Genomic DNA, 14,367 nt, shown 5'->3' with positions numbered 1-14,367 from the left:
AGTTGCCAATCCGCCAGTTAAGCGTGGCAACTATGAGCAAAACAAAGTGTCTTATATTAGACAAAAGGAACTGGCTCAGCTGTTACTCTGAGTGTCCCAGTGCAATGTGTACAGCAATAAAAGGCCGGCAGCACACTTGCAATGCCGTAGGTGTTGTGGGTCACATGGGCGGCGGTAGTCACTTACCATCAGGTGAGCCGCATGCTCGTTTGCCCTCTGTGTTGTAAAAAAAAAAAGCTGCACAGAGCTGGGTTTCAGTCAGTCCCTGTTTTAAAAAAATACAACAAAAATGCAAATGGGTACAACTGCAATTGTCTATTATAAATTACGACAGTTGACAGGTATTTATGTAAGAAGACATATTGCGCCGACCGATGATGACGTTTAGATATGTCATTTCGAAGATTTGCTCACATTCAATTATTGTTTTGAAAAAAAAACAAAATGTAACAGCTAAGCTTCCTACCCATTCCTGATGAAATTGCATTTTGGTTAAGAATCAATAGAGGGAGACTTTGTACAAAAGTCGATTGCTTGGGTACCTCTGTCCCATTCGTGTTTTAACCCCATGGGGGGTATCATGGGCAACACAGTATACTCCGTTATGTCCATGGTACTGCTCGTGTTTATAGGCGACGATTACCACTTTCCATCAGTTGGGCCGTCAGCTTGTTTGCCATTCTAAGTTGTATAAAAAAAAATCATAAAATTTTGACTATTAAAAATGCTTGAAATTAAGTTTACTTGAATTATTTTTTTTATTCTATTCAATTGGATTGCGCCGCGTTAAGTGTGCAATAGTCCTTATACAAAATTTATCATTAACTATCTGTCCTTAGATATCTCATAAACAAATTGTTCCTTCCGCTGTTTTATCAGTTGTGAGGAAATAAAAAAAGTATAAAAATGATCCGATGATGTCATTAGGTCGTGACGCGGTTCTATCTTATGAATTATACGACATACAATTATTTATTTCTAACTACCAGTGTCCATGATTACTGTTGCGAGTTGGCGCAAATCGTTAAACTTAGAAAAGTACAATACACTACCAGAGACTTTGTACAAAAATTGTTTGCTTAGGCACCTCTGTCCCATTCGTGTTTCTACCGTGAAGCAGTTGTGTTTGCATGGCTGTGTTTCGGTTTGAAGGGTGGAATATGGCAGTGAATTTACAGGCTACAGAGGAATAACACCTGTGGTCTCATGAATGACAACGCATGAATGGTATCATGGGCGAAACGCTATCATCTTCGCTAGGTACACCTGAATTACTGAACTGAAACAAGAAAAAATGTTAAATTACCCATATCTGTTATAGAAAATACGATATATTAGATAAGCAAGCTGAAGTGGCAATAGATTGGTCACATACATGACAATAGATCGAGAAGAAAGGTTCTTGAGTGACGACCCCGGGCAAATGCCCTGTAACATGCCCCACCCTCCTTCCTAGAAGTGACGACCTCAAATGCATTGCAGGGAGTCAGTGGATGCAGGTGGCTCAGGACTGTTTCTTATAGCAGTCTATGGGGAGGCCTATGTACAACAGTGGACAGGTAATGACAGAAATTATTATAATGGTGACAGTGTTATAGTTACCATTTGAAGCCACTGTTTTTTTTTTTCGAAGCAAAATGTTTTTTTAAGGATGTATTTTATCAGCCTTTAACTGTACACTGCTGAACATAAGCCCCACCTAGCGAGGTTTTGCCAGTAGTTGCCACGCTTGACAGGCGGCTAGGCTTTGGAGATGTTTTAAGAGGGACGCTGCTACTTATCTCTCTCCCTCCCTTAGTCGCCTCTTACGACATCCACGGGAAAGAAAGGGATAGCCTATTCTATGCCGGAATCAACACAGCAAAATAAGCATGTATGATCTCATATTACCCACTTACTTCTCAGTTCAAGCTTCCAGTCACTAAGAAATATTGAATGTTTACTTAAAATCGATCGATCGATATTGTTTGACCCATTGTTTTCTGTGTAACGCACTTTCAACAGAATTAGGGAGGAATTCACATAGCGGTCGAATATAGTTTATTTTCTAATATTTTTTTTTATACAACTTAGAAGGGCAAACAAGCTGACGGCCCACCTGATGGAAAGTGGTAACCGTCACCTTTAGACATGAGCAGTACCATGGACATAACAGAGTATACTGTTTCGCCCATGATACCCCTATACGTTGCCATTCCTGACTCAGGTGTTATTCCTCTGTACCCTGTAAATTCATGCCATATTCCACCCTTCAAACCAAAACACAGCTAGCAAACACAACTGCTTCACAGTAGAAACCCGAATGGGACAAAGGTACCCAAGCAATCGACTTTTGTACAAAGTCTCCCTCTGCTATTGGTATCTGCTAAGAAAAATCCGCATGAAACTCAGCAATTACTTACTCTTTTTAATTCGATTTAAATTCAATAAATATTTAATGATTTTTTTAATAAAAGTATTTTATTTAAGTAAATTGAATTCTTTATTGATTTATAGGATCACCAATATGAGACACAACAAAGCATTTCAATACAATGCACTAGTGGATTCGTTTTATCTGATCTTACATTGATAGGCAACTATGGTATGCCTTATATTTGAGAAACGTCAATAAATAGAATGAATTTTTATTAGCAATTTAATATACTACTACTACTCAATGATATTTTGAGCCAGTATCCGCAATTGGATGTATTTGCCTCCAACTTGCTGGAGTTTCGTCGGGTGACCACAGAGTATTTGTGTTCAGACGTTTTTTGTTTCAGTTAAATTTTTTTATTTTATTTTATGTTATTGTACTCATGCTTTCCTGGGTGAGCGTATTGGAAGACTGTAAGGCTCACCCAGTGGATGTAATAAATAAATAAATAAATATTATTTTTTTTCTTTATAATTCTACCATTCATAATTTTTATAATTGTGAAGGGGTAAATAGGTTTCTTTAAAGTAAGCAATGCACGCGTAATGCCTCTAATATTGCCGGAGTTCATAGACTACGGCAGCCGCTTACCATCAGATGGGCCGCTTGTTTACCACCTAGTAGTGTAAAAAAAATTCGTAAAACTAATAATTATATTAAGATTAAAAAAGTGTATTGTGCATTTGTCTTTATAAAAATTGCATAATTTCAGGGTTACCCAACTAATACTTCATTTCATACTTACTGTGTGAAGTCACCATATGTTAATTAAGTTTTTACTTATAACTTGTATTATTATTTTATAACTTATTAATAATATTACAACATATAAAATAATAATAATAAAAAATATTTTGTGATTAAAAATATAATAGTTTGAGGTGGTTGGTCACTAAACAAAAATTAGACAAGAAATACTAGATGGCGTTAGAATCGAGACTTGCGGTTTTCGTTGATTATTTTGTAATTAAAGATAATTTGAAGTACAAAATCTAAATTTATGTTTGACTTTTATTATGTACAAATGTGAAGTAACTACAAATTTCTTCACATTTTCTTTTTATACAACTTAGAATGGCAAACAAGCTGACGGCCCACCTGATGGAAAGTGGTAACCGTCGCCTATAGACATGAGCAGTGCCATGGACATAACAGAGTATATTATTTCGCCCATGATACCCCCCATGCGTTGCCATTTCTGAGGACTCAGGTGTTATTCCTCTGTACCCAGTAAATTCATGCCATATCCCATCCTTCAAACCTAAACACAGCCATGCAAACACAACTGCTTCACGGTTGCCGACTTTAAATAATGGGTTTTATTAGAAACAACCGAAGCCAAAATAATATCGCTAGTATAACGAACTACCAGTTCCATTCCTAACAATACACCCTGACACATCGACCTCCCCGTGATCCCACCTGGAAATCATCGTGCTGAATTCCAGGTATATTCATCACGATGGACTAACCAACCTGCATTTTCACTCTCACCTATCATCCCTCACTGATGCCCCGCCAACGTATACCGTTAGCCCAGGCGAAGTGACCATTCCATTATTATCCATTAAAAAAAAACAAGTAATAAAGATGTAATATTCATTAACAGCTGTCGAAACTAAATTATATCAAACTTTTTTCCAGCGAAGACGTCGATCAGTTCTGCAAACGTCCAGCTGATCTACCACTCCGTACTGTCTGAACTGTTGCACGACAAACGAAGAAAGTGAGTGTATTTTTGTATATCATCATGCTCATGGTCATTACAACTTATCTAAGGGGGGAGGGGATAGTTAGTATTAGAGACTAAAGGCCTCAATGCTAGCAATATACCCAACCAAGTCGACCTCCACGTGGTTTCCCCTTAGGAACTCACACCTCGATCTTTAAGTTCCCTTAGTCGCTTCTAACTATACCCAATGGAAAGGAATATATGGCCCATTCTATGTCGGGACAACATGGCAATATCCAAACAAAACATAGAAAACCTTATATGGATTTACTCGGACAAAGCTGGGGGATACATATAGTAATAAATATATCGATGCCTTAAAATGCGTAATTTAAAGTCGACAATTAAAAAGAAATCTTTCTTCAAGGTTCACATTCTCGGAAACCTCGTATTTCTGGCGATGGTGGAAAGAACAGCGGCCAGTCACGAGAGCCACCTTCAGGACCCTGGTTCAGGAAGGCAGGATCGAGTTCGCCGGGGGTGGCTGGGTACACAACGACGAAGCAACTGTTGATTACCTGCAAATCATTGACCAGTACACTTGGGGGTTGAGGTAAGCGTATTTCAAAAGAGACCAGGGCCTCTAGACAAGTGGCAAGCGAATTCGTCGATGGAATCGATATCGTTAGCGAGTCCGTGAGTTGGGATGAGTCATCCGGTGTTGCTATCTCATTCTATCTCAGGGACTCGTTAGCGATGTTGATTCCATCGACAAATTCGCTTGTCACTTGTCTAGAGGGCCAGGATTGAATTGTCTAATGCCCATCTCAGGATCTGGACAGGTATTTTTTATTATGCGTAAAGACATGACTGAGGGCTATATAATGTGCCTTTTTAAGGAGTCTTTTTAATCATTCATGTTTCTATCATGAAGCTTCTTGCTCTGTACCCTGTAAATTCACTGCTATATCCCACCCTTCAAACCGAAACACAGTGCAATAAAATTGCAGGGTACGGAGGCTTAACAACTTAATCCTCAGAATTTGCAACGCATGAGGGGTATCATGAGTGTCACAGTATACTCTATTATGTCTTTGGTACTGTTCAAGTCTATAGGCGACGGTTACCACTTTCCATCAGGTAGGCCATCAGCCTGTTTACCATTCTAAGTTGCATAAAAAGAAACACTCTTTTACAAGTCACCCAGTATATATGCACTTTTAGGAAACTCAATGATACACTGGGCATATGTGGTAAGCCGAAAGCGGCTTGGCAGATCGACACATACGGCCATACGAGGGAGCAGGCGTCGCTGCTGGCTCAAATGGGCTACGACGGACTGTTTATTGGTCAGTTTGTATTTCTCTCACACGCTAGAACCTACATAGTCACGTATTATGCGGTTTCAGAGGAATTTTCGCCCACGATCGCTCTGGCTGTGAAATAAGATCCCTGTCGAGGTTTTCCCTAGAGGCTACAGTGTGGGGTTCTTCATAAAGGGTGCATTATGGTTTTTTTTGAAGTCAGCAATGCACACGTGATATCCCTAGCGTTGTAGGCATCCATAGGCTATAGTGATCGTTTACCACTAGGCGGACTGTATGCTTGGTTGCCACCTTCGTGATAAAAATAATCTGAAATAACAGACACGGAGGAGGTTTTTAGAATAAAAATAATACCCAAGATCACACCAATCCCCAGTGCTCAAACTAGGATATCGTGTGTTAGGAATCTGAGGATATATATCTGGAATACAGTAAGATCTCGATAATGCGAATACCCAAAATTTACATGCTATTCGGATCTATGGAGCGTTCGGAGTTCGGACAGTAGGTAGGTATTTTGCAAAGTATTTTTAAAAATGAAACAACTATTTTTGTAAATGATATTTACAAAAAATAATGTAACTATTAAGTATTTTATATTAAATCATTACATTTTTTAAAAATAATCTGTTATGGTACTTTGGCGAGTGCTATTAAATGACATAGAAAATGCTTTATCCTTCAATTTACGCAATTGAATTTTTCTAGAATGAAAATATTTCATCTGCCCATTTCAAGTATTTGTTTAACGTAGAAGTATAGCAAGCAACTAAAGTGAACACATTACTGTGAATTCATCTATACACAGTGATATCTGAAGTAAATAAGACAGCAATGTTTAGCATGACCACCGAGGAGAGGTAGTTCGGATTTTAGAGGCGTTTGGATAAGGGTGGGTTCGGATTATCGAAGCCCTATTGTATCTGATACTATTGGTATCTGTTAGTATTGGTATCTGATACTTACAGTCCAATATAAAACATGAATTAAAAACGCAATTTTTGAACAACATTCAACAGATTTTTTTATATAAGTTTTATTGGTAGATTCACATTTGATACACATTTTTTTTACATGGAATAATAAGTTTATTTTGTTAGAACTATTCACCAATTAATTAATAATACTACATATTACTACACGGTCATGCTCCTTCCTTTCCCATGGGTGTCGTAAGAGTCTAATAAGGGAGGGCGAGGGATGGGCAGCAGCGTCCCTCTTTAAACTTCTCTTAAGCCCTGACTGTGGTACCAGGTACCTGGTACCGGTACCAGTCTGCCTGCCAAGCGTGGCAACTACTGGCAAAACCCCCTAAGCTTATGTTCAGCGGTGGACAATTAAAGGCTAATATCGTCATAGTCGTAGAATACTGACGGATCTTTATATGTAATCTATGTCAGATCCGTCAGTATTCTACCACTATGACGATATGATAACGATGATAACTACATTTTTTTAATACATATATGCCCGGATATTAATTTCCAGTATTTTGACATTTATTTCATACATACATTTCCTTACAGGTACCTTTCAGATTTAGGCAGGATTTCAAGATTTTTGTGTACTATTTTTTTTTTATACAACGTAGAATGGCAAACAAGCTGACGGCCCATCTGATGGAAAGTGGTAACCGTCGCCTATAGACGTGAGCAGTACCATGGACATAACAGAGTATACTGTTTCGCCCATGATACCCCCCATGCGTTGCCATTCCTGAGGACACGGGTGTTATTCCTCTGTACCCTGTAAATTCACGCCATATCCCACCCTTCAAACCGAAACACAGCCATGCAAACACAACTGCTTTACGGTTGAAACACGAATGGGACAGAGGTACCCAAGCAATCGACTTTTGTACAAAGTCTCCCTCTGGTGTTATTTTGTTGATATTCGACTGACATATTACATTTTACTTATTTCTATTTCCTTATTTCTAGTGTGATATGAGATTACATTAACATTTATATTGCCTGAGTATACTCAGTATACTTATTTAATATAACTTATTTACTAACATAATTTCTATTTCATATTTTTAATATTTTTATACTGTATTCTAGGAATAGCTTACGCTTCTCATTATTAGCCATTATTCCTATATATTCTTCCCCGTCTGGTTTAATTTAAATTTCCTTCGCATTTCCCCGGATAACTACATATTACACGTTTAAATCATTCAGCCAATTTTACATCGAGTCTCGTTTTCAACACAATTCAACACAATTCAACTTAGACTTAAGACGACAGACATCCGCAACACTATCCTATATATACTATATTTTTATTGTATTATATATAATTTTTTTTTTACTGGGTATTATTTAGTTTATCTTTAATTGTACGGTTATTGCCCTTATACATTCTACAGTTTTCTTCCAGCTTCTCTAAGGTTGACTGTAAGAGATCCCTTTATGGGATAAGTCCGCCATTATATATTAAATCATTTACCAATGTTTAATCTGAGTTATGTACAATAAAGATTTTACAATACAATACAATACAATCCGTCAAGAATTAGACCACGTAATCTGATTTCAAGTTATAAAGAAAATACAAGGGACATAGGTGGATTTTTTTTATAGAATGATAATAAAATGGTAAGAGGGAGACTTTGTACAAAGGTCGTTTGCTTGGCCACCTCTGTCCCATTCGTGTTTCAACCGTAAAGCAGTTGTGTTTGCATGGTTGTGTTTCGGTTTGAAGGGTGGGATATGGCGTGAATTTACAGGGTACAGAGGAACAACATCTGAATTCTCAGGAATGGCAACGCATGGGGGGGTATCATGGGCGAAACAGTATACTCTGTTATGTCCATGGTGCTGCTCATGTCTATAGGCGAAGGTTACCACTTTCCATCAGATGGGTCGTCAGCTTGTTTGCCATTCTAAGTTGTATAAAAAAAAACCCTATTAGGTCGACCAGTTCGTCACGTTCGGCCAACTGACTTGACTTCGTCCACACCTCTTTCATCATCTCTCATTGATGCCTATGCTGGTGTCTCGCCAGCGTATACTGTTAACATTGGCGGGGTTACCTTCATTCATAAAAAAAAACTCGCCTAAATCTTTTAGTTTATCGGAAGATCTACAGTTTAGTACAAACAGAAACCAAGTGATAAATATTTCGCTAATATCAGTTTTTTTTATACAGGACGCGTAGATCACAAAGAAAGAGATGCTATGATTGAAGAAGACAGACTGGAGTTTATGTGGAGGGGCAGTGACGTGCTTGGTAACTTTTTTTATTAAACTATGGGTTCACTCTTGGCTAAATTTTATCGAAATGATAAAATTTCTATGGGACCAACCTTTATATTTTTATTTTATCCTTCTTTCATTTTAAAATAGATAAAGATTAAAAATTAAAATAGATAAGAGACAAAACCAGTTAATTTAGTCTAAAAACTATAAATTACTGGGCAGATTTTGATTATGTAATTTAAATTTTGGATAAAAATACAGTTTTCCAAATCGGTTTAAAACTAACGGAGTTACGAAATAACAAATATTAAAAAAAAAACTAAATAGAAAATCTCTCCCTTTTTGAAATCACTTTTTTCACAAATTTTCCAAATTGGTTTAGAATCAACGGAGTTATGAGGTAACAAACATAGAAAAACTGCAACTGAAGTAAGAACCTCCGGATTGTCGAAGTCGATTAAAAAAAAACACATGCCTACTTATGTTTCAGGTAAAATGTCTGACATAATGTCTCACACGCTGTTCAACTTGTACAACGCTCCGGAGAGATTCTGCTTCGACTTCCTATGCAACGACGAGCCAATTATAGACGATCCGGACAGTAAAGTTTACAACGCTCATAAACGGGTAACTACAATCCTTGCTAATATTATAAATGTTAAAGTCAGTTTGTTTGTTACTTTATAACGTCTTAACGGCTTAACCAATCACTATGAAATTTGGTATGTACCTATGTATTGTTTTTTTTTATGTTTGAAAATGGTGTGGTAACCCCGCTTGCGCCAACGGGATACGCTGGCGGAGCACCAGTGAAGGGTGATAGATGAGAATGAAAACAGGCCAGTTAGCCCAAAATAATGAATTCATCAGGAATTAATCGTGATAGTTTCCAGGGGGAACCACGAGGAGGTCGACCTGGCTGAGTATATTGCTAGCAATGTGACCTTTAGTCTTTATTACTAACAATCCCTTTCCCCCCAAAAAGTACCTATGTATATTATATGGCATGAAGAATGTTTATACTTTTTATACCGGCCAGTAACCATATCCTGGGGGGAAGGGAATGTTAGTAATGGAGAGGTTAATCCCCATTGCTATCAATATACCGTATCGGGTCGACCTCCACGCGGTTCCCGCTGGAAACTATCGTGACTTATTTATCGTTGAAATCGTCACGATGGGCTAACTGACCTGCAATCCTCACCTGCTCTCATTTGCTCCAGGTGAACGACTTTATATCCCAAATCGAGAAGCAGGCGAGGTATTACGACCACGACAACATAATGGTGACCATGGGCGGTGACTTTACATACCAGAGCGCCGCCAACTGGTTCATGAATATGGATAAACTCATCAAGTTGGTACCTTCGTTTATCATCATCATTGATCATTTCAGCCATTATCTGTCCACTTCTGAGCATAAGCCTCCCCCATAGACTGTCATAAAGAATGGCCATTTGCATACACTGACTTCCTGCAATACATTTGAGGTTATCATTCCACCTTACAACCTTATAACCAGAGGGAGACTTTGTACAAAAGTCGATTGTTCGGGTACCTCTGTCCCATTCGTGTTTCAACCGTGAAGCAGTTGTGTTTGCATAGCTGTGTTTCGGTTTGAAGGAATAACATCTGAGTCCTCAGGAATGGCAACGCATGGGGGGTATCATGGGCGAAACAGTATACTCTGTTATGTCCATGGTAACACAACTGCTTCACGGTTGAAACACTAATGGGACAGAGGTACCCAGGCAATCTGTAAGTATATCCTTTCAAATAAAAAGATAATTTTCCAAATCTATTTACAACTAACGGAATTATAAACATAAAAGGCAACCACCAACTCCATAAAGAAGGTCCTTCCTTTTGGAGTCGTTTGAAAACACAAAAATATATCGTTTATCGATGTTGCTTTTGGATATTATTTATTATTATTAGTCATTTTTATTAATTAAATTCCCCTACATATATTTCCAGCCACGTCAACACGCACCCCGCAAATTTGTCAGACATAAACATTTTTTATTCAACGCCATCTTGCTATTTGAAAGCGATTTACCTCTACGGACGACGGGACAAAGCTGTATTCGCCGAGAGAGTAAGATAATAGATATATAATTAAATAGATGTCGCCACTGCATATACTAGCCACTGAAGACAAGTGGCAAATCGATCTATCGATAGAATCATTTCGTTTAAATAAACTAGTTGTTTTTGCGGAAGTCCATATGACTGTTTTTTTTTTTTTTTAATATTATATGACTGGTTATTTAATTAAAATTATTTTGTTTAATTCCGCTACAATTAGTGTTTGTCTGACTGCCAACACTTGAAGATTGACAATCACTATTAGTACCAGAATTTTCACAACCTTCCATACTAGCCATCAATTTACGACTACCATCTCATTCTATCTTATGTACTTGCTAGCGATAACGATTCTATCGATAAATTCGTTCGCCACTCGTTTGAATGTTAATATATTTAGCCATAATATTTATAAACTGTATTTTTGTTGAAAATTCTCAATTAGTTTTAAGACCTTATTTGACAAAAGTACATATATTTCGATTCGATTGCTTGGGTACCTCTGTCCCATTCGAGTTTCAACCGTGAAGCAGTTGTGTTTGCATAGCTGTGTTTCGGTTTGAAGGGGATATGGCGTGAATTTACTGGGCACAGAGGAATAACACCCGAGTCCTCAGGAATGGCGACGTATGGGGGGTATCATGGGCGAAACAGTATACTATATTATGTCCATGGTACTGCTCATGTCTATAGGCGACGATTACCACTTTCCATCAGGTGGGCCGTCAGCTTGTTTGCCATTCTAAGTTGTATAAAAAAAATATATATAATAACTTATATATCCGCAAAGCAAAACCATAGGCGACAATGAATAGAATAGCATAAATAGTGACTTAAACTACCAAAATAAATTCAAATTTAATCTAGGACGACCTTTTGCCATATGGCAGTGACCCAAACACCTACTGGACTGGCTTCTATACTTCACGACCGAGTTTCAAGTATCTGGCGAGGAGAGCACACGTCTTCCTTCAGGTAAAAACGTTTGATTTTTAAGCAATTACAAAATGAAAGAGATTCTTAACTCACCTGTAGGTTGTAGATGCTGTTTCCGCACTATCTTAGTTATTGCTGAGCAGATTATGATAATGCTGCTTGTAATTGGCAGTGTTTACTTTTTTTATTACCAAAAAACATACTTAGCCCCAACAGAATATCAGTGTTTTGCTCTTTTGAGGGCAAAGCAATAAACTGAGTTGTGACCATTTTGTGTTACTATGGCACATGCATGAAGGAAAAGAAAGAAAGAAAATTGTTGTTTTATATATTTTGCTTTTTGTTTTTTTTTATTTTCATTTTTTTATCTCTTTTATTGTGTATTATGTGTATGTTTGTATTGTAATTTGTGTGCTGTAAGTAATGTAAATAAATTATCTATCTACCTTAGTATACGAAATCTCCTTGTAGACACACATTTCCAGATTTAAAGTTCACGTGTCTACAATATATCTTATTGCACATTAGTGCATTTGTCTTTTTTTTTTTTTTACAAATGAAATAGCTACTTCTTTTAAAGAGTGTAAAAATGTATTTGAAAAGGTTATCATCTTCACCAGGTAGTGAAGCAGCTGTCAGTGGAAGAAAGTGCTCACATAGGTGACACTCGTCCAGATGGTTGGGACTCCACCTTCTGAGGCATGTACGATGGTGAAAATCTGATACTCCATCATGACACTATCACAGGTAAATGTCTTTGTCAGGAGTTCTAAAAAACATCAAACTAAACTAATTTGTTTCTAAAGAAAAACAAATTAAGAAAAATACACAAAATATTTAAATATTTATTGTCAAAAAATGTCCTAAAAACGATCATATTGGACCGTCCTAAGAACGACATTACCTTTTTTACCGAATACGTAAGTCTAGTAACGAAAATCATGCCTAGTGTATTTCCGTATTTATAAATGTATTTACAAAAAAGACATTCACCTATAGCCCATTATTATTTCAGGTCGACAAGTCAACAGCATGTTGCTAATGATTTCATCTGCCCTTCGTTTTGTTTCGTCTTCTTTTCGTTTGTCTTCATTGTTATGTTTGTTTAGTTTGTTTTGGTTTGCATAAGTCTTCCAAAAAGATTTTCTGTCCTTTGTCTCTTTTCTGTTCTTTTGTTATCTATCATTTCTTTTCATTTGCATTTTCTCCTTGCGGGACCTCCCCCGCTAAAAAAGGAAATCTAGATATGGCCTCATCGAGAAAAGGTATTATACCCCAGAAGGTACCGCCCAGAAGGGCGGAGAATCTGGACAGCACCGGTGGTCTGCCTCTGTCCAGCAGGAAGGAGGTGTAGTGGGAGTAGCAATGGAGCTTGCAATATAGCAGTTAAATTTCAAAAACAACAAGTTCAAAGGCATGCTATCAGTCTCTCTCATGTATTCAATGATATGTCACAGGTGAAGGGACGACTTATATCTTTTGAGGACGCGACAGTGACATTTCCCATTTGCATCTACCAGTGCGATTTAATACTTGTTTATAATGCTTATTTATTAAAAAAAAAGGTACCACCATTATCGCGCTGCTGGCCGACACCTTGGGTGCTGACATCGAGGAAGTAATCCTAATTTAAAAAAGGGGACTTAATATATAATATCGCTGCCATCCGTGAGTCCTTCGTCCCTGGTAGAGCGCTCGGCCACGCAAGAGAACACAAAACATAGAACAAAAGAAAAGAATAAACAAAAGTCTATATCAATATGTCGTAATAACAGGCGACGTAGTACAAAAGCTCGAGCGCGAGCTAAGGGCGCAAACGACGAGCCGAGTTCCGCCAACAGTGGGACGTCAAGACCTGCGTCGCCTAATACAGGAGTGGAAAGGCCAACATGTATTACTTCGCTGCTGCTACATTTATTACTTATTCATAATTCATACCTTATTGTTCAAATCGGCATTTTAACATCAACGGAATGGGGCAATAGGTGGGCGGCAAGAGACGCCACGAAAAATAATCAGCCCTTTGCATCGCGGGTATGTCATTCCGCTGAACATGAGTCAATCGAGAGTAAGCCATCTACTGATAACGTTCATTATATATATATCAATAATGATAATAATGAGATATATATATATATTGACTTATTGAATTGTAATCCTACTACTTATATTTTATTTGTCAAAAAGGTTGTCATTTTTATTGTACCTTGATTTTTAGTTTTTCGAATTTGATGTGTTAGTTTTCGAAACAAGTTATTTAATTATGTAATTGTCTTATGTGCGAGCGGTCAAGATTTCCAGGCCGACCAAATAAAGCTACGGTATCTTGACGACTCGGCAACACCTTTGTCGCCGCGGTAGCGCGCGAAGGGGATGCGACGATACAAGACGGGGGAGGTCCGTCGCTCTCCCTTAGGTGCTGGCTCTATATGGGTTTTGGTGCTGCCAAGACTCTGGCCAAGGCAGGCCGGATATGGGTGATGGCGCGGGTACAGTCCTCGACCCTCGGCCTATGCGGTGCTATCGCTGCCTCGTCTCCGGACACGTAGATAATAATAACATTAAGTGCTTTTGCGGACAAGCGGGTCAATTCAAGAATCACTATTCACTTTGAATATATGGGTGGCCTTGAATTGCTCCGGCACGAGATGGCCGCGGGGGCGGAGAGTCGATGGACACCTAGCGGTGCTTTTAACTTTTTCAATTAATGTGCGGATGGCGGGA

At 38.1% G+C, this 14,367-nt stretch overlaps 1 protein-coding gene across 1 annotated transcript in view; it reads left to right on the top strand.

Moving 5' to 3' along the window:
- LOC116413472 (lysosomal alpha-mannosidase-like) overlaps positions 1–14,367 on the top strand; it is a 41,450-nt gene that overhangs the window by 5,567 nt on the left and 21,516 nt on the right. Inside the window, exons 2-9 of the mRNA XM_052893194.1 lie at positions 4,064–4,145; positions 4,519–4,704; positions 5,316–5,440; positions 8,570–8,650; positions 9,110–9,246; positions 9,843–9,976; positions 10,597–10,702; positions 11,575–11,682. Of these exons, the coding sequence (XP_052749154.1) occupies positions 4,064–4,145; positions 4,519–4,704; positions 5,316–5,440; positions 8,570–8,650; positions 9,110–9,246; positions 9,843–9,976; positions 10,597–10,702; positions 11,575–11,682 (959 nt within the window). The remainder of the gene's footprint in view (positions 1–4,063; positions 4,146–4,518; positions 4,705–5,315; positions 5,441–8,569; positions 8,651–9,109; positions 9,247–9,842; positions 9,977–10,596; positions 10,703–11,574; positions 11,683–14,367) is intronic.

Source organism: Galleria mellonella, unplaced genomic scaffold, assembly GCF_026898425.1.
Source record: "Galleria mellonella isolate WM207_F2 unplaced genomic scaffold, CSIRO_AGI_GalMel_v1 utg172, whole genome shotgun sequence".
Taxonomy (NCBI): domain Eukaryota; kingdom Metazoa; phylum Arthropoda; class Insecta; order Lepidoptera; family Pyralidae; genus Galleria; species Galleria mellonella.
This window is presented reverse-complemented; position numbering and strand designations above follow the sequence as displayed.